This window comes from Salvelinus fontinalis, chromosome 34, assembly GCF_029448725.1.
Source record: "Salvelinus fontinalis isolate EN_2023a chromosome 34, ASM2944872v1, whole genome shotgun sequence".
Classification (NCBI taxonomy): Eukaryota; Metazoa; Chordata; class Actinopteri; order Salmoniformes; family Salmonidae; genus Salvelinus; species Salvelinus fontinalis.
The window spans coordinates 14,470,675-14,488,878 of NC_074698.1; the positions used below are offsets into that span (position 1 = coordinate 14,470,675).

An 18,204-nucleotide genomic window follows, 5' to 3' on the forward strand; every position below is an offset into this window, starting at 1 on the left:
TGAGGGTCTGGAAGGAGGACAGAGAGATGGATCTAAAAAGAGGGGTTTTAAGTAGGACAGAGATACAGTGAGCTCCAAAAGTATTGGGACAGCGACACATTTGTTGTTGTTTTGGCTCTATACTCCAGCACAAATATCATACCCCCAAGACATGCTAACCTCTCACCATTAAAATAACAGGGGATGTTAGCATTTTTTCGGGGTATGATATTTATGCCTCTGTAACTTTCTCACTTATCATTATTAACAATTCATTCCTTAATCATGGTAGAATCCACATGAATGTAGAGCTGTTTAGAAACATATTATATTCTTATTTACAATAAAAGTGACTCCAAAATTACACAATACATTATTTACCATTCATTTCAATTCGGCACAAAATAATCTGAAACACAACCAAAACAAACAACAAATGCATCCAACAAATGTATAGAGTCACAAGCTTGTTGTAGTCATGGGCCCAAATACTTCACTTTTGACTACTTTAATACACATACAAGTGAATTTGACCCAATACTTTTGGTCCCCTAAAATGTGGGGACTATGTACAAAAAGTGCTGTAATTTCTCAATCGTTTACCTTATTTGAAAATACCCTCAAATTAAAGCTCATAGTCATTGTATGATTTCAAATCCAAAGTACAGAGACAAAACAAATCAAAAAATGTCAAGGCGCCAGTACTTCTGGAGCTCACTGTAGATGGTTAGAGACAAAGAGAACAAGATAATGGTAGGGTGTGGAAGAAGTTCCTAATGCCTCGATCACACCGACAGCCTCATTGCATTTTGGTACACCAGAATTACATTCATTTCCAATGGAATGCTGAGTTTGCCTTGCAGCATTGCGTTGCAGAGGCAGTTTCAGTGTGTTTGGTGGGGTGCATACAGACAGAAATGGTAGCAGAAGGTGAATATTGAACTTTTGTTGCACACACATCCAGATGATGCTGCATACTATTTTGCGCAATGACGCTGTCGGTGTGTTCGAAGTCCAAGAGAGATGGAGGGACACTGGGAGAACATGTGAGAATTTGAAACAAGGATGGGTCGATGGGAAGAGATTGAGAAAAAGGCGTGAGGGTCTGGTGGAGAGAATCCCTTTCTCCCTCCCTCTCCTTGACTGCTGGCTGATTGAGGAGGAGTGACCCTGGACATATTGACTGAATCAGCCAGACAAATAAAACAAACATTAAGTGTTTTTTTAATACTGTATGGGAATACATTACTCTCAGGATAATAATACGCTGAACTAATTGAAATGAAAAGCCATAGATGGACGGTTGTCCTCTTTTGCTGAATTAGATTTGGTAATTTGATGGGGAATTTAATATTTGTGCTGTGAATGATTCATTCCTTTGTATTTAACTGCAGGTTAAACGTGTGTGTGTGTGTGTGTGTGTGTGTGTGTGTGTGTGTGTGTGTGTGTGTGTGTGTGTGTGTGTGTGTGTGTGTGTGTGTGTGTGTGTGTGTGTGTGTGTGTGTGTGTGTGTGTGTGTGTGCGTGTGTGTGTTAGTAACTGTGTATATTTGACTTTTGGCTTCACACACGCAAATTAGCGAAGAGTTGATCAGGGAGAGTGGAGAACATACACAGGGACCTATAAGCATAACATCACTGTAGCGATGGTCTCAGTGTGCGTGGAGGCCAGGGGGTGTTGAGTCAGATGGCTAGTAGAATAATGAGGGATAAGAGGTGCCTCCGTACCTTAAAGGGCTTTGGCCCCATCTGATGACCCGCCGCCCAACTAATATCACTCCATTTGATATCTCACTGTGTAAATGGCCAGTGGCATGGTTCAGTAGGAGTGCTCTGTTAGCAGCGGTAGCAGTGGAGCGCAGGTTGCTGGGAGTCAGTGTTGTCTTGTGGATGTGCTGAGATTAGTATGTATAACGTAGAGCTACTGGCAATATCTGACTCAGACACAGCTATTTATTCGGGGTTTGTGGCTTCCATGCATCTTCGCTGGCAAAAGTGTCTGTATTTCAATTACAGATGGTGTCTGGATAGTTTCTCACAATATGAGAATAACCAGCTGAGATTCCAGTGTTTTATCTCAGTGTATTATTCAGGTCTGTGTTGTATCCATGAAGGACATTTTCTTTCAAGTAGTACATCAAGATGCTGAGCGTGAAATGGATAGCGTAGTCGTAGGGTGGCGTGTGTGTAAGAGCGTGTGTGTGTGTGTGTGCGTGTCTGTAGGGTGTGTGTGTATGTGCGTGTCTGTAGGGTGTGTGTGTATGTGCGTGTGTGTAGGGTGTGTGTATTTGCGTGTCTGTAGGGTGTGTGTGTGTGTATGTGCGTGTCTGTAGGGTGTGTGTGTGTGTGTAGAGTGTATGTGCGTGTCTGTAGGGTGTGTGTGTGTGTGTGTGTGTGTGTGTGTAGGTTGTATGTGCGTGTTTGCAGGGTGTGTGTGTATGTGTGTGTATGTGTGTGTCTGTAGGATGTGTGTGTCTGTAGAATGTGTGTGTCTGTAGGGTGTGTGTACTGTACAGTATGTGCTCTTGATGTCAATTTGTTGCATATATTTTTAGAATCTTTGGGAAATGTATTTATTGTATTCAGCTCAGATAGAGAGTGAGCATGGAACATGGGAGCAGAGATCAGGCAGGAAAAGAAAGAGAACAGAGGATAGAGGGAGAGATGGAGAAAAGGATACATGTGGAAAAGTGGAGAAACAAAAGCTTTGCTTGAAATAGAGCAGTGTTTTTAATTCATTCCCAAAGAGAGACAGATTATCCTATTGTAGATATTCAGTTTCCAATAGCTGCTGCATACGAGCATCTTGTGGGAGTTGATACTGTCGATATGTTGAAGTGGCTGCCGTTGTTGAAAAACGACTGTACAGTATATTTTGCTCTGGCATCCCTAAATTCACTGTCATGTTGACTCAACCCCAGTTTGAATGTGAACTTGTCTTCCCGCTCAATGACAGAGAGAGGGAAAGCGTGTGAGAGAGGTATAGAGAAGGTGACTGCCAGAGGCTTGTCTGTACTGTGAACACAGCTGGTGAGACAGTGTGCAGTCACAGTGTGAGAGAGGTATAGAGAAGGTGGCTGCCAGAGGCTTGTCTGTACTGTGAACACAGCTGGTGAGGCAGTGTGCAGTCACAGTGTGAGAGAGGTATAGAGAAGGTGGCTGCCAGAGGCTTGTCTGTACTGTGAACACAGCTGGTGAGACAGTGTGCAGTCACAGTGTGGGAGAGGTATAGAGAAGGTGGCTGCCAGAGGCTTGTCTGTACTGTGAACACAGCTGGTGAGACAGTGTGCAGTCACAGTGTGGGAGAGGTATAGAGAAGGTGGCTACCAGAGGCTTGTCTGTACTGTGAACACAGCTGGTGAGGCAGTGTGCAGTCACAGTGTGAGAGAGGTATAGAGAAGGTGGCTGCCAGAGGCTTGTCTGTACTGTGAACACAGCTGGTGAGGCAGTGTGCAGTCACAGTGTGAGAGAGGTATAGAGAAGGTGGCTGCCAGAGGCTTGTCTGTACTGTGAACACAGCTGGTGAGACAGTGTGGGAGAGGAAGTGCAGCCTCACTCCAGCGTCTGTGCTGCTCTCTGCCCGCCTGCCGCTGTTAGGAGGATGGAGGGATGATAGCCAGTGGATGGATGCATGCAGGGTGGGTTGTAATAGGGTTTGAACAAATCACATTTTGATAATAGTGATGATAGGAATATAGTCGTTTAGCAGATGCTTTAATCCAATAAAGAGAAATTCCACGGTAACAGAATTACGCTGAGACTGGGCCACATACAGCATGCTGAATATGTGCTAACTTTAAGTCACTTTGGGAAAATTCCATGGTAACAGATTTACGCTGATGTACAGTTGAAGTCGGAAGTTTACATACACCTTAGCCAAATACATTTAAACTCAGTTTTTCACAATTCCTGACATTTAATCCTAGTAAAAATTCCCTGTCTTAGGTCAGTTAATTAAGATCACCACTTTATTTAATGAATGTGAAATGTCAGAATAATATTAGAGAGAATGATTTATTTCAGCTTTAATTTCTTTCATCGCATTCCCAGTGGGTCAGAAGTTTACATACACTCAATTCGTATTTGGTAGCATTGCCTTTAAATTGTTTAACTTGGGTCAAACGTTTTGGGTAGCCTTCCACAAACTTCCCATAATAATTTGGGGGATTTTTGGCCCATTCCTCCTGACAGAGCGGGTGTAACTGAGTCAGGTTTGTAGGCCTCCTTGCTCGCACACGCTTTTTCAGTTCTGCCCACACATTTTCTATAGGATTGAGGTCAGGGCTTTGTGATGGCCACTCCAATACCTTGACTTTGTTGTCCTTAAGCCATTTTGCCACAACTTTGGAAGCATGCTTGGGGTCATTGTTCATTTGGAAGACCCATTTGCGACCAAGCTTTGACTTCCTGACTGATGTCTTGAGATGTTGCTTCAATATATCCACATAATTTCCTTCCTCATGAGGCCATCTATTTTGTGAAGTGCACCAGTCCCTCCTGCAGCAAAGAACCCCCACAACATGATGCTGCCACCCCCGTGCTTCACGGTTGGGATGGTGTTCTTTGGCCTGCAAGCATCCCCCTTTTTCCTCCAAACATGGCAATGGTCATTATGGCCAAACAGTTATATTTTTGTGTCATCAGAACAGAGGACATTTCTCCAAAAAGTACGATCTTTGTCCCCATGTGCAGTTGCAAACTCTAGTCTGGCTTTTTTATGGCGGTTTTGGAGCAGTGGCTTCTTCCTTGCACCTCCAATTGATTCAAAGAATGTCAATTAGCCTATCAGAAGCTTCTAAAGCCATGACATAATTGTCTGGAATTTCCCAAGCTGTTTGAAGGCCCAGTCAACTTAGTGTATGTAAACTTCTGACCCACTGGAATTGTGATACAGTGAATTATAAGTGAAATAATCTGTCTGTAAACAATTGTTGGAAAAATGACTTGTGTCATGCACAAAGTAGATGTCCTAACCGACTTGCCAGAACTATAGTTTATTAACAAGAAATTTGTGGCGTGGTTGAAAAATGAGTTCATCTTAAGTGTATGTAAACTTCCGACTTCAACTTCATATCAAACAAAAACACTTGACGTTAAAGTTTAACAAACCATAGAACTCTATGGACAAGGAATACTTTTAACAATTTCCAGTGAAAATGTAACAAAGACACATTTACAGGAATAACTGTGCAAATACAAAGTTTGGTAACAGAATAAAACTGAGGGAGATTCTGTTACCAAACTTTGCATCTGCACAGTTTTCCCAGTAATTTTTTTAATTTATTTACCGTGTAAATTGTTCAAAGAAGTCATTGTTGTATCATTTGTTAAACTTTATAATCAATGTTTTTTGTTTGGCATACATTTTTTTTAAATCGGAGTGTAATTCTGTTACCATGGAAAGCGATTTGAAGTCAACATATATTCAGTATGCTGAATGTGGCCCATTGCAGGAAATGAACCTACCATTCTGGTGTTGAAAGCACCCTGATATGACGATAATATAACAAGTATATCTACTGGGGTCAAGTCCCGGTCACTCAACTTTTTATTATAGCTATACAGTTTTGGAAGGATCTCTTCAATGTTTTACATAATTTCATTTTATTCTACATTGTCCCACTTCATTAAAATAGAATTTTAGATTTCATCCATATGTATGCCAGCTATAACAAAGTAACCCTCTTTTTCACTCTCTACCCTTTCTCGTGTTATCTCTTCCTCTCGCCCCTCTCCCTCTGTTCTTCTTTCAAATTCAGTTCAAAGGTGAACTTTATTGGCTTATTGACATGACTGCTGTGTTGCCAAAGCAGTTGAACACTGGATCAGCAGCACATCACTGTAGAGCAGTCTCCTTTAATCCCCCCTATACCCCTCCCTCCCTCCCTCCCTCCCTCCCTCCCTCCCTCCCTCCCTCCCTCTCACATTCAGGTTCAAAAGAGTCTTTATTGGCATGACATGGTTATACATGTACTGCTCCAGTGTTAACACACAGCTAGTGCAGCAACGACAACCTCTTCCTCTCTGTCTCACTATGTTCTGTATGTTCTCTTTCTCTCTCTCCAATATTACTTCTCTATATTGTTTTTTACTGTTGGTGGGTTCCATGGGCTCCTGAGGGGCGCAACACTCTAAGACACTGCATCTCAGTGCAAGAGCTGTCACTGCAGTCCCTGGTTTGAATCCAGGCTGCAACACATCCGGCCGTGATTGGGAGTCCCATAGGGTGGTGCACAATTGGCCCAGCGTCATCCGGGTTTGGCCGGGGTAGGCCGTCATTGTTAATAAGAATTCTTAACTGACTTCCCTAGTTAAATAAAAACATGTCTGTGTACTATGCAGAATGTGTGAAAGAGATTGATGTGAGGGAAGAGAGAGAGAATAGATGGGAGTGAATTAAACATTTTTGATGGTGGAAAGGAGGTTGCTGGGTTTACTGACATTAATGGGCCATTGTTCCATTTACATATTGTTGTGTTTAAATAGCTTTGGCAGCGTCGCTTTTCATGCCAGTCTGAATCTCAGGGAGAGCTAGTGTGTTTCGGAGTGTGTGTGGGAGTGTGTGTGGGAGTGTGTGTGGGAGTGTGTGTGTGTGTGTGTGTGTGTGTGTGTGTGTGTGTGTGTGTGTGTGTGTGTGTGTGTGTGTGGGGGGGAGTGGGTGTGTGTGTGTGTGTGTGTGTGTGTGTGTGTGTGTGTGTGTGTGTGTGTGTGTGTGTGTGTGTGTGTGTATTTGTGTGTGTGTGAGTGTGTGTGTGTGGGGGTGGGAGTGTGTGTGTGTGTGTGTGTGTGTGTGTGTGTGTGTGTGTGTGTGTGTGTGTGTGTGTGTGTGTGTGTGTGTGTGTGTGTGTATTTGTGTATTTGTGTATGTGTGTGGGAGTGTGTGTTGGAGAGGGAGACAGAAAAAGGGAAGTATGAGAGGTGGAAAGAGATGCATGTCCTGTTGTCCCACTTCACAGACGGAGTCAGATCAAGTCAGAGAGTTAACAAGGGACTGATACTCGTAACAATTCATGAGTCCAGTGGCAGGTTGGATGCTCTCCCACCAGAACCTAAAAAGCCACAGCAGACACATGCCTCGTAGGAGTTTTGTCAGTCAGCCACGGCCCAAAGGCACGTTAGTCTGCCAGTGTCACGCCTGGCAGAACGAGGGCACATGCACACACACACATACACACACACACACACACACACACACACACACACACACACACACACACACACACACACACACACACACACACACACACACACACACACACACACACACACACACCCACACACACACACACATACACACACACACAGGACAAGCGACCTGGATATGGCAAGGGGACTGTTGTGCTATCAGTGATTTAAAAAGGAGGAGGGGTCTTGGGTGGCTCAGTGACAAAGCAGTGAGAGGCAGCTAGGGAAGGAGGAGGGAGTGTGTAGATTGGCTTATTGTCTTACCCTGTCTTGTAACATGTTCCGCTTTGGAAATACTCCTGTCATGCCAATAAAGCAGATTTGAATTTTAATCTGGCTAATTGGTGGGAGCACGGGTAAGGAGGAGCTGCGAGGGAGGGAGAAAAAGGAGAAAGCGGGTGGTCTTTTCACACTGACAGTGACGGAGAGCGTGCTTACATGTTGCCTGAAAAAGAACACATAGAAACTCAGACACTCGCTCACACAGAGACCTAGTTGACCTGTCTGAGCTGTCCATGAGGTGGGGATGTGTTCTGGGTGCAGGGTTAGGGGCGGAGGCTGACCACTGCCCCTGTCCTGCGCTGCTCTGCCGCCTGTGTGTGTGAGAGTGAACGCATTGAGTCAAACCTGGTGTTACCTCCAGCTCTGTGGGTGCTGGCACGGGGAGTCAGTGTCTGTTAGCGCAGCGACGTCTGAGTGTGAAGTGGCGAGACGCAGCCACAGCATGACCATGGCTCAGGGCCTGGTGTGGCGGAGAAAGAGGACAGGTGCAATTTAGGATGAGGGCAGAGAGAGAGGTAGGGAAAGAGAGAAAGAGAGAGAGAGAGAGAGAGAGAGAGAGGACGTGCAGCAAAGGAATGACATTGGCCGCCTGCAAAGGACTAACCTACTGTAAGACGGGGGTTTTGAGTGCATGTCATGACCACAGGAGATGTTGTGGGGTGATCAGTATTTCTGCAGCCTTTTTATTAAGACAGAGCTGTTAATGGGTGGAAAGACGTCAAACTGCTGCAGTCCTCAGTGGGTTGCCGTCTAAACTTAGGCAAGAAATGCGCCATAGAGAAACGATCTGTGTGAGTTAAGTGGTTCGGGTTTCAGTCAGCCAACGTCTCATGTCGAAAGGCAAAACAAAGAGCTCTCCGTTTTTTTCCCCCTTGGTCTTCCGTTGGTTCCTCTTCTCTTTTCCCTGGAAGGGCTGCTGTGACGGGTGGTTACATTATAATCACAATCATGTTAGGGGAAAAATTAGCCAAATATTTTAATCAAGACCTGGGATTTTTTAATTAGGGTTCAAAAAGTAGTTAGAATAAGGTCAGCGCTAATTAGGTGATGGTCTGACAAATGTGAAAACTAATTAAGTCTGCATGTGTTTGATTAAAGATAAGGAGGTTTTTATGATAAGAAATATGATGATGAAGCATGAGAGCAGGGAAGAGAGGGGAAGAGAGGGGAAGAGAGGCAGGTCTCATTGAGGTAGAGATAATGAGTGAGTGAGAGAGCTGGAGAGAGACAGAGAGAGAAGGACATAATGAGACACAAGTGAGTGAACATGTTCATGACATTTTTTTAAATTCATTTTGATTATGTATTCTGAGTGCATGCATTATTTGTGTTCAGATCAGTGTGCTTGATTGGACAATTCTGTTAGCTATTATGTACTTTATGTATTGTGTTGTGTATGTATCCTGCACTGTACATTTTAAACAAGCTATTCTTCTAGCAAGACCCAGCTCCCCCCTCTCTCTCTCTCGCTCTCTCTCTCTCTCCTGCTTGCTTTCTCTCTCACCCTCTTGCTCTCCTCTCTTTCTCTCCGTCTTGCTCTCCTTCCTCGCTCTTGCATCTCCACCCATCAGGCAGTGCAGAGCAGCAGTCAATAGCAACCCCCCCTCGCTCATGTTCAAAGAACCCTTTATAGGCAGGATAGAAATATGCATTGTCAAAACCTTGGGGCAGACAGCACACTCACACAAGTAGAAAAACAGCAATGGTGGTTATGAAAAAAATCAAATACAGTTGAACATTCTTCAAAACGGCAAAAAATCTATATTGTTGCTGAGGCAGAGACCAGGTACTCTTACAGGCTTGCAGTAATGCAAAGCACACCCACATACGGAATACAATGTACATTGAATACTTGTGTGGGTTGGGGTGGCGTGGACTGTATGTATATGCTATACTGTATATGCTGTACTGTAGGTAACTTTGTCCCAGATCTGTTTGTGTGCAGTCAGTGTACATAACATACTGTACTCCTTACGCTGTGCATATAGTGCATAAATGTATCCCTGTGTATTTTTGCCTCTTGCATACATATTTTTTCCTTTTGCATACAGGGATGTGCCTGTATGCACGTATTCAGAGGCAGGGCTGGGAGAAGCTCCATTTCTTTGTAGGCATTGGTGTGTCCCTGCGTGTCTAATTGAAATACCTGAGTTATTGACTCTCTCCCTCCAAGTCAAATGGCTGCTTGGTGAGTGTGTGAGCTCTCTCATTGGACAGCTGTGGGGCAGGCAGCCAGGCAGAGAGAGGACCGATCTCCGGCTCTGTCAGGTAGGGCTGGTAATAGCCAGGGACCTCACGATACGATGTTAGGTGCTGAAATGATATGTATTGCGATTCCCATGATTCTATATGTATTGTGATCCCATACTGCGATTTTATTGCGATTTTATGTTCCAAACATATTGCTCACTATATGTCTGCTACAGAGAAACAAGCGAGATCATGAGAAAATTAGTTCTGATCAGTCATGGAAATAAAAGTGAAGACATGTTGGCTCACTGTTTAAAAAGAAGATGGAGAACAAGATATAGGATGAAAAAAAAGAGTTTTGGCACAGGTACAGCCGACTAGCGCTAGCTAACGCTACCTAGAAATATATATATATATTTATTATTTTTACAATTGTCAAGAAATAATATAGCGATATGTAACTGAATCGGTTATTCTCCCCCTCACTACTGTCAGGGCTTCTGGGTGCTGCTGAGAGGAGGGTATACATGTGCATCCTGTCTGTCCCTGACAGCACCAATCGGCTGTGGGTTAGCAGCTGTGGCTGGCGCTGCCCTGACTCCCTGGCCCGCTGCTGCTCACTCACTCTGCAGTCTGTACCAGGTCACAGCCCACCAGCCACCCGCTCCCCTCATTGTTACCATAGACCCCCCTCCCTCCCCCTCCCTCCATACTCACCTTCTTTCACGATTCCATTGCTCTCTCTGACTAATTTCTCTCCCTCCTTCCTTTTCTGTCGTTTCCTCTCTCTTTTACCCTCTTCGTTCCTCACCCAGCTGACTCTCTCTGTCTCTGTCTCTCTCTCTCTTTATCCTTCAGTGTTGTTCCCTCTCTCCTCCTATTATTTAGCCTCTGTGTTGTGGTCCAGTACAGTAGACTGCAGTGGCTGTTTGGGACAGACAGAGACACACTCCCTCCTCAGGCATTTTAATGTGTGCTAATCGATACCCCAGCGCTCAGGGAGGTGATAATTCGGACTGACCTTAATTATTGTTGTTGTAAATGAAGCCAGTCTTTATTTGGCTCTGGGTCCTTTTTCTCTCTTTTCTTCTTCTCTTTTCTTCTTCTCTTTTTTTTGCTAATGAACATTCTGCGGACTTCTGGCTCTCTGAATGACTGCATGGGCCAGTACATTAACACTGCTCTTAGAAAGAGAGGAGGGGAGCTGCAGGGGACCGTGTGGAGGAGGGGGGCTGGAAATTCAATTATAACTGTGTCCAGGCAGTAATTTCACTGGAATAAATGGGACAAGGAGCGGGAGAGGAGATAGAGAGAGATCACAGGAGAGAGGGACATGAGAAAGAAAGTGGCAAAAGGGGATGAGATGGGATGAAGGTAGTGTGTAGAGGGACACATGGAAGAGGGCTCGGGGGTCATTCATGGCTTAGTGGAGAGGAGGGTACAGTGGAAATTTACACTGACTTAGACATGTAGAATATACTGTTGTGGACTATACTGTTTATGCACAGTTATTATGTACATGTACTGTATATCATATATAAGTAGCAAACACAAACAGCATACTTATTCACCCCTTTCCGCTGTGCCTTTTCAGTGGTTTAGTCTGATCTCATTCATGTGGAAACAAGGTAACGGATCAACCCATGTGTGTCCCCTGGGTTGTAGAGGTTAGGCTTTGATGTTGAGTGAAGCACGGATTCCTAAGCCAAAGAGATTTCAATACCCTGCCCGGCTGACAGACACGCCTGGTTTTACACTCCGACGCACACACTGACACACACAGAAACATGGCCGCACACACACACACACACACACACATACAGTATTGGGGGAAAAACTGCAGAGTGCTGTCTAGATGCCTTCTCTCCAGTTCAATATTCAATGTGGACATGTAACACAGCATTACTAACCTCCACTCTTCTGTTCCCCCAGGATGACAACTCTATGTTCTTCCAGTTCGGCCCGTCCATCGAGCAGCAGGCCTCGGTCATGCTCAACATCATGGAGGAGTACGACTGGTACATCTTCTCCATCGTCACCACATACTACCCCGGATACCTGGACTTTGTCACCAAGGTAACTCACCAATACACGCCCTCACCACAGGGTAGCTCTCTCTTTTTCCCTCCTTCATTTGAATACTGCCACCAGGCAGTCCATGAGCAGATTCTAACGTCACCGTGGACTTATAGTCTTAACTTCTAGGATAGTGATAGGAAGGCACCTACTCAACTTGTTCATGTAGTCAGGAAGTGTCCGTAGGTATTTAAATACTGTTACGTCGAGAGAAATCAGATTGGCCTTGTCAAATGGCCCTTCAGCCCTCTCACACACCTCTATCTTCCTCAATGTCGTTGAACACTTTTTGTGATAACTCAATAATACATATTATCATACCCAACCCTACCACTCACCCACCTACTTCTTCCTCCCCGCTCCCTCCGTCCCTCCCTCTACCCTGTAGATCCGGAGCACCATAGAGAACAGCTTTGTGGGCTGGGAGCTGGAGGAGGTTCTGCTGCTGGACATGTCAGTGGACGATGGAGACTCTAAGATTCAGAACCAGCTGAAGAAGCTGCAGAGCCCCGTCATCCTGCTGTACTGCACTAAGGAGGAGGCCAACACCATCTTCGAAGTGGCCCACTCCGTAGGGATCACGGGCTACGGCTACACCTGGATTGTCCCCTCGCTGGTGGCTGGGGATGCTGAAGTGATCCCTGCTGAGTTCCCTACAGGTTGGTTTGGAATAAGTTCTATGTGATTTATCTCCATTTAAAGTCTATGATTGGTTGCTGTTTTGATGTTGATTTATAGTTGAGAATATGTGGGACCAGGTAGCTGGTACTGATCAAATCCTAACCTGAAATCCATGCACGCAATGCACATTTTTGGGTGCAAAATCTTACATTAATATTTCTGCATGATTTACGATAAATCATCGTAAATCGCTTGCATCTCAAGTTGATGGATATGGCCCTTAATAATATATTACCATGTTAGCTATATAAATCATATGATGTGTGATGGTCGAGTGGGCGAGGTAATGAACATGTTTTTCTGCAGGTTTTAACTGTCCCTTGAGAAGGTTTGTCCTGCAAATTAGTCTGTGACAGATGGCAGATACTGCATGAATTAAGGGTGTTTTGTGTCAAACTGTCAAAATCAACACTTCAGTTTATCACTGTTTGATGAATTTACAGTATAGGCCTTACAGTAACCTTCAGAATGTGAATTGTCTCACTAAGTTCATAACTAATTGGGAGTAAAAATAATGTGGTACGCGATATAGTTAAGGCCTGGTGTTTGCGATGGTTCAGTGTGAAGCCAAGGTGCACGCGAACATGCCAATTTGCTAACGGGCATGCTAAATACTTTTCGGCCATATTTGATGGCCTCCAATCCTCATAGGTAATTCCACTGATGCGTTCCTTAAGTGGCACTCTGGAGAGCTACAGTATCTCTCCTCCTCTATCCCTCTCTCCTCCTCCTTCTCCTCCTCTATCCCTCTCTCCTCCTCCTCCTCTATCCCTCTCTCCTCCTCCTCCTCCTCTATCCATCTCTCCTCCTCCTCCTCTATCCCTCTCACCTCCTCCTCCTCTATCCCTCTCTCCTCCTCTATCCCTCTCTCCTCCTCCTCATCTATCCATCTCTCCTCCTCTATCCCTCTCTCCTCCTCCTCCTCCTCTATCCCTCTCTCCTCCTCCTCCTCCTCCTCTATCCCTCTCTCCTCCTCCTCCTCCTCTATCCATCTCTCCTCCTCTATCCCTCTCTCCTCCTCCTCCTCTATCCATCTCTCCTCCTCTATCCCTCTCTCCTCCTCCTCCTCTATCCATCTCTCCTCCTCTATCCCTCTCTCCTCCTCCTCCTCCTCCTCCTCCTCCTCCTCCTCCTCCTCTACCCCTCTATCCTCCTCTATCCATCTCTCCTCCTCTATCCCTCTCTCCTCCTCCTCCTCCTCCTCCTCCTCCTCCTCCTCCTCCTCCTCCTCCTCCTCCTCCTCCTCCTCCTCCTCCTCCTCCTCCTCTCTCCTCCTCCTCCTCCTCTATCCATCTCTCCTCCTCTATCCCTCTCTCCTCCTCCTCCTCTATCCCTCTCTCCTCCTCCTCCTCCTCTATCCATCTCTCCTCCTCTATCCCTCTCTCCTTCTCCTCCTCCTCCTCTATCCCTCTCTCCTCCTCTATCCCTCTCTCCTCCTCCTCCTCTATCCATCTCTCCTCCTCTATCCCTCTCTCCTCCTCCTCCTCCTCCTCCTCCTCCTCCTCCTCCTCCTCCTCCTCCTCCTCCTCCTCCTCCTCCTCCTCCTCCTCTATCCCTCTCTCCTCCCCTATCCCTCTCTCCTCCTCCTCCTCTATCCCTCTCTCATCCTCTAACCCTCTCTCTCTCCTCCTCCTCCTCTATCCCTCTCTCTCTCCTCCTACTCTATCCCTCTCTCTCTCTCTCCTCCTCCTCCTCTATCCCTCTCTCCTCCTCCTCATCTATCCCTCTCTCCTCCTCTATCCCTCTCTCTCTCCTCCTCCTCCTCCTCTATCCCTCTCTCCTCCTCTATCCCTCTTTCCTCCTCCTCCTCTATCCCTCGCTCCTCCTCTATCCCTCTCTCTCTCCTCCTCCTCCTCCTCTATCCCTCTCTCCTCCTCTATCCCTCTCTCTCTCCTCCTCCTCCTCCTCTATCCCTCTCTCCTCCTCCTCCTCTTCTATCCCTCTCTCCTCCTCTATCCCTCTCTCCTCCTCCCACTCCTCTTCCCACCCCCCCTCCTCTATCCCTCTCTCTTTCGCAATTCACTTAAACACACTTCTCCCGACGTACAGATATTGCTGACGTATTTAGCATGTGACCCTCCTAATCTTACATCACAGACAATGATGAGCTGTCTGGCACCAATGGCGTGGTTTTGTAATCAGGTCCTCCAATAAACAGTTAGAACGAGAAGGAGGGGCGGGGAGTAGAGGACTACTGCAGTTCAAATGGAAGGACAAGTGCTCATACACCTCCAAGTCAACGCCACTGTCCCCCACTTCCTGTTTACCCCCATCGCTAAGGGAGATGAGATTGTCTAAGTTGTTGCAACATTTTCCTCATGTCCTGAGGTGGACAGTTCCCACTGGCTACCAACCAACCAACCCTTTCCACTAGCATGTACACACTCTAGTTCTATAATATCATTTTTGTAGGGTGACTATAAAAGCCTTGAGAAAGTGTCAACAGAGTGTGACATTAGATATGGTCCTGGAGAGACTGAGCTGTCATCCCAGAGCCCCGTGGGTCTACAGGTTGGATGCTGTCTGTCTATTTCTGTCCAGTTGCCTGGTAATGGATTGGCCAGACCCTGTCAAGCGGGCCGTAGCAGACAGAGAGGGCGTGAGGATGCAGTTTGACTGAGAAGAGAGGAGAGGGGTGGCTGTCAGTGGTGTGTGGCACACGCCTCATAGTGTGTTTAGCCCCTTGAGTGCATAACCCCTTTTCCTCTATTCTCTTTCTCTATCTCCCTCCTGTCACTGTCTCCTCTTTCGACCGTATGTTATGGATCTCTCTCTTTCTGCTCTCCCTTTCTTCCTATTCTCATCACTCTATCTGTTTCTGCCTCTTCCCTCATCTCTCTCTCTCTCTTGCTCTCTCTATCCACCCCCTCCTTCTCATCTCTCTCTCTCTCTCTCTGTCTCTCTATCCACCCCCTCCTTCTCATCTCTCTCTCTCTCTCTCTGTCTCTCTGTCTCTCTACAGGTTTAATCTCTGTGTCGTATGACGAGTGGGACTACGGCCTGGAGGCTCGCGTGCGCGATGGGGTGGCTGTCATCGCCATGGCAACCTCCACCATGATGCTCGACAGGGGGGCACACACCCTGATGAAGTCTGAGTGCCACGGGGCCACGGACAAGAAGGGGCCCATTGCTGGGAACCCCAACGAGGTGCTCAGGTAAATCTGGGGCGGATCGCCTGTCAACCCTTTGAAATCTTTCAACATCTGCACACACAAAGAGTAACACACACATCTCCCTCCCAAAACAGCCCCCCATCCCCGTGCTGCACCCCCACACCCGGACCCTCTCCTTTCCTCTGCTGGGCCTTTTGAACTCGTTGTGATGCGGAGCATTCTGCCGCGCTTTGCTTTGCCAGCGCTTTAATTGGTCCCAGTGGCGTTTCAGTCTGAGAACAGTAGCCCGTTCCGCTGCTCTGTGGAACTGAGCGTGGTATTGCATTCCGGGGCAGTTCCACCCTCCTCTATGTTTTGCCACTCTGCCTCTATGTGTTGGGGGATTGTTGGGCATCCTGTTGGGACACCAAAGTGGGTTTGGCTGCTGTTTCCTCCACTGATTCGGGGCCTGTTGGGAGCGGCTGAGTGCTGTTTCTGTTGCTGTATCACGGCAGCACCTGGGGATGCTCTGAGCTTTCTCTCACACAAGCATTTCTGGTTGCAGTTCAAAGCCTAACTGAGTCGAGCTCACTTCGGAAGCTCTGCCTGCTGTATTGTCTCACAGGAAGCTGTCAGGTGTCATTTCAGCGTAGGCCTCTTACGTTATGCCGTATTTGTTTGCCACTGCCCAGTGCTTTTAGATAACGGCACAGCTACTATCCCCGGTATATTTGTCCTCTGTAATACTCTCCCCAGCCGCCTCTAACCCACTGTTTCATAATCAACTAGGCTGTGCATTTGATTAAATCATGCTGAACTGGTCTCAGATCATGCTCTGGTTTTACTTGAACCAGACCTGTTTGTTGATAACCTCTGTCTTCAGGGGGTCAATGAGCTGATTAGCAGCAAGCCCACAGATAGACAGATAGACTCTTGCTAACTCAATCAGTGCTCCTCTCATGTGATAGATATAACACTATGGGGCTATGAGAGCAGCCTGATGGGATGCCAGGGGTTATCAGACCTATGACAGCCTTTATTACTATGTATCGTCATTTGATTGTCGTTTTTAATTTATCGGATAAAAAAGATAAAGAAGTCTATGGCCACTTACACACAGCCTTTCTGTGTGACTCTAGCTGAAATCTGAAACACGTTTGTTGATACCTTGCTGTACTTCCCTTCAGGGTTTTTCACTTATTGAATCCCGGAGAGTTAGGGGACCTGATTGGCGCTATAAGTCATGTGTGGAAAAACAAAATGAAATCCTGTATTTGCCCGAGGTATTTGTCAAGGATCTAGGACACCGGTATAAGGTATCGTATGTGAGTGGTGTGTTTTTTAAAATTCTAAATTAATGGATATTTTCTTGTTAGAGTCAGTAGAAACACACCATGGAATACATTGAATGACTTTTACCTGTACTTTTACATACAGGTAGAGTATAGTATGGACCGTTCCATTAGTGGAACCTGAAGGCACCTGGATCATGGTCTAACAAAGCTGACTCTGACCCACCTAAACATGAACAAGTTACATGTTAGAAATGAGCAGTGTGTTGGAAAAGGGGTCAAGTGCTTTTAAGTGTTGTGGAGATGTAGGTCTGCGGTAGTTTATCTGTTGGAGAAGACAAATGCTTGAGCAGTATTTTGACCCTGCATGGTCTTTGGAGTGGCCTCTGCCAGGTCCAGTCAGTAGGCAGCTGCAGTCCATAAACTCCTGCTGAGTATCTGTTATGGGGATGGAAGTGAACTACTTCACAGAGCTTGTGGGCGATGGATGTAAAATGGTACCTGTTTATGATGGGGCTTTAATGGAACTGGGTCAGACTGCTGTTCTCTCTTTCTTTCTCTCTCTCTCTCACACACACACACACACACACACACACACACACACACACACACACACACACACACACACACACACACACACACACACACACACACACACACACACACACACACACACACACACACACTGTACTGTTCACTGTACTGTATCTACATAATCTGACATGTGGCCTGTGTGTTCACCGTACTGTATCTACATCATCTGACATGTGGCCTGTGTGTTCATCTGTATCTACACAATCTGACATGTGGCCTGTGTGTTCACCGTACTGTATCTACATAATCTGACATGTGGCCTGTGTGTTCACCGTTTTGTATCTACACAATCTGACATGTGGCCTGTGTCTTCACCATACTGTATCTACATCATCTGACATGTGGCCTGTGTGTTCACCGTACTGTATCTACATAATCTGACATGTGGCCTGTGTGTTCACCGTACTGTATCTACATAATCTGACATGTGGCCTGTGTGTTCACCGTACTGTATCTACATAATCTGACATGTGGCCTGTGTGTTCACCGTACTGTATCTACATAATCTGACATGTGGCCTGTGTGTTCACCATACTGTATCTACATAATCTGACATGTGGCCTGTGTGTTCACCATACTGTATCTACATAATCTGACATGTGGCCTGTGTGTTCACCATACTGTATCTACATAATCTGACATGTGGCCTGTGTGTTCACCGTACTGTATCTACATAATCTGACATGTGGCCTGTGTGTTCACCGTACTGTATCTACATAATCTGACATGTGGCCTGTGTGTTCACCGTACTGTATCTACATAATCTGACATGTGGCCTGTGTGTTCACCATACTGTATCTACATAATCTGACATGTGGCCTGTGTGCGTTAATG

At 46.1% G+C, this 18,204-nt stretch overlaps 1 protein-coding gene across 1 annotated transcript in view; it reads left to right on the forward strand.

Moving 5' to 3' along the window:
* LOC129833235 (glutamate receptor ionotropic, NMDA 2B-like) overlaps positions 1 to 18,204 on the forward strand; it is a 102,866-nt gene that overhangs the window by 55,584 nt on the left and 29,078 nt on the right. Inside the window, exons 4-6 of the mRNA XM_055897657.1 lie at positions 11,568 to 11,711; positions 12,100 to 12,370; positions 15,355 to 15,547. Of these exons, the coding sequence (XP_055753632.1) occupies positions 11,568 to 11,711; positions 12,100 to 12,370; positions 15,355 to 15,547 (608 nt within the window). The remainder of the gene's footprint in view (positions 1 to 11,567; positions 11,712 to 12,099; positions 12,371 to 15,354; positions 15,548 to 18,204) is intronic.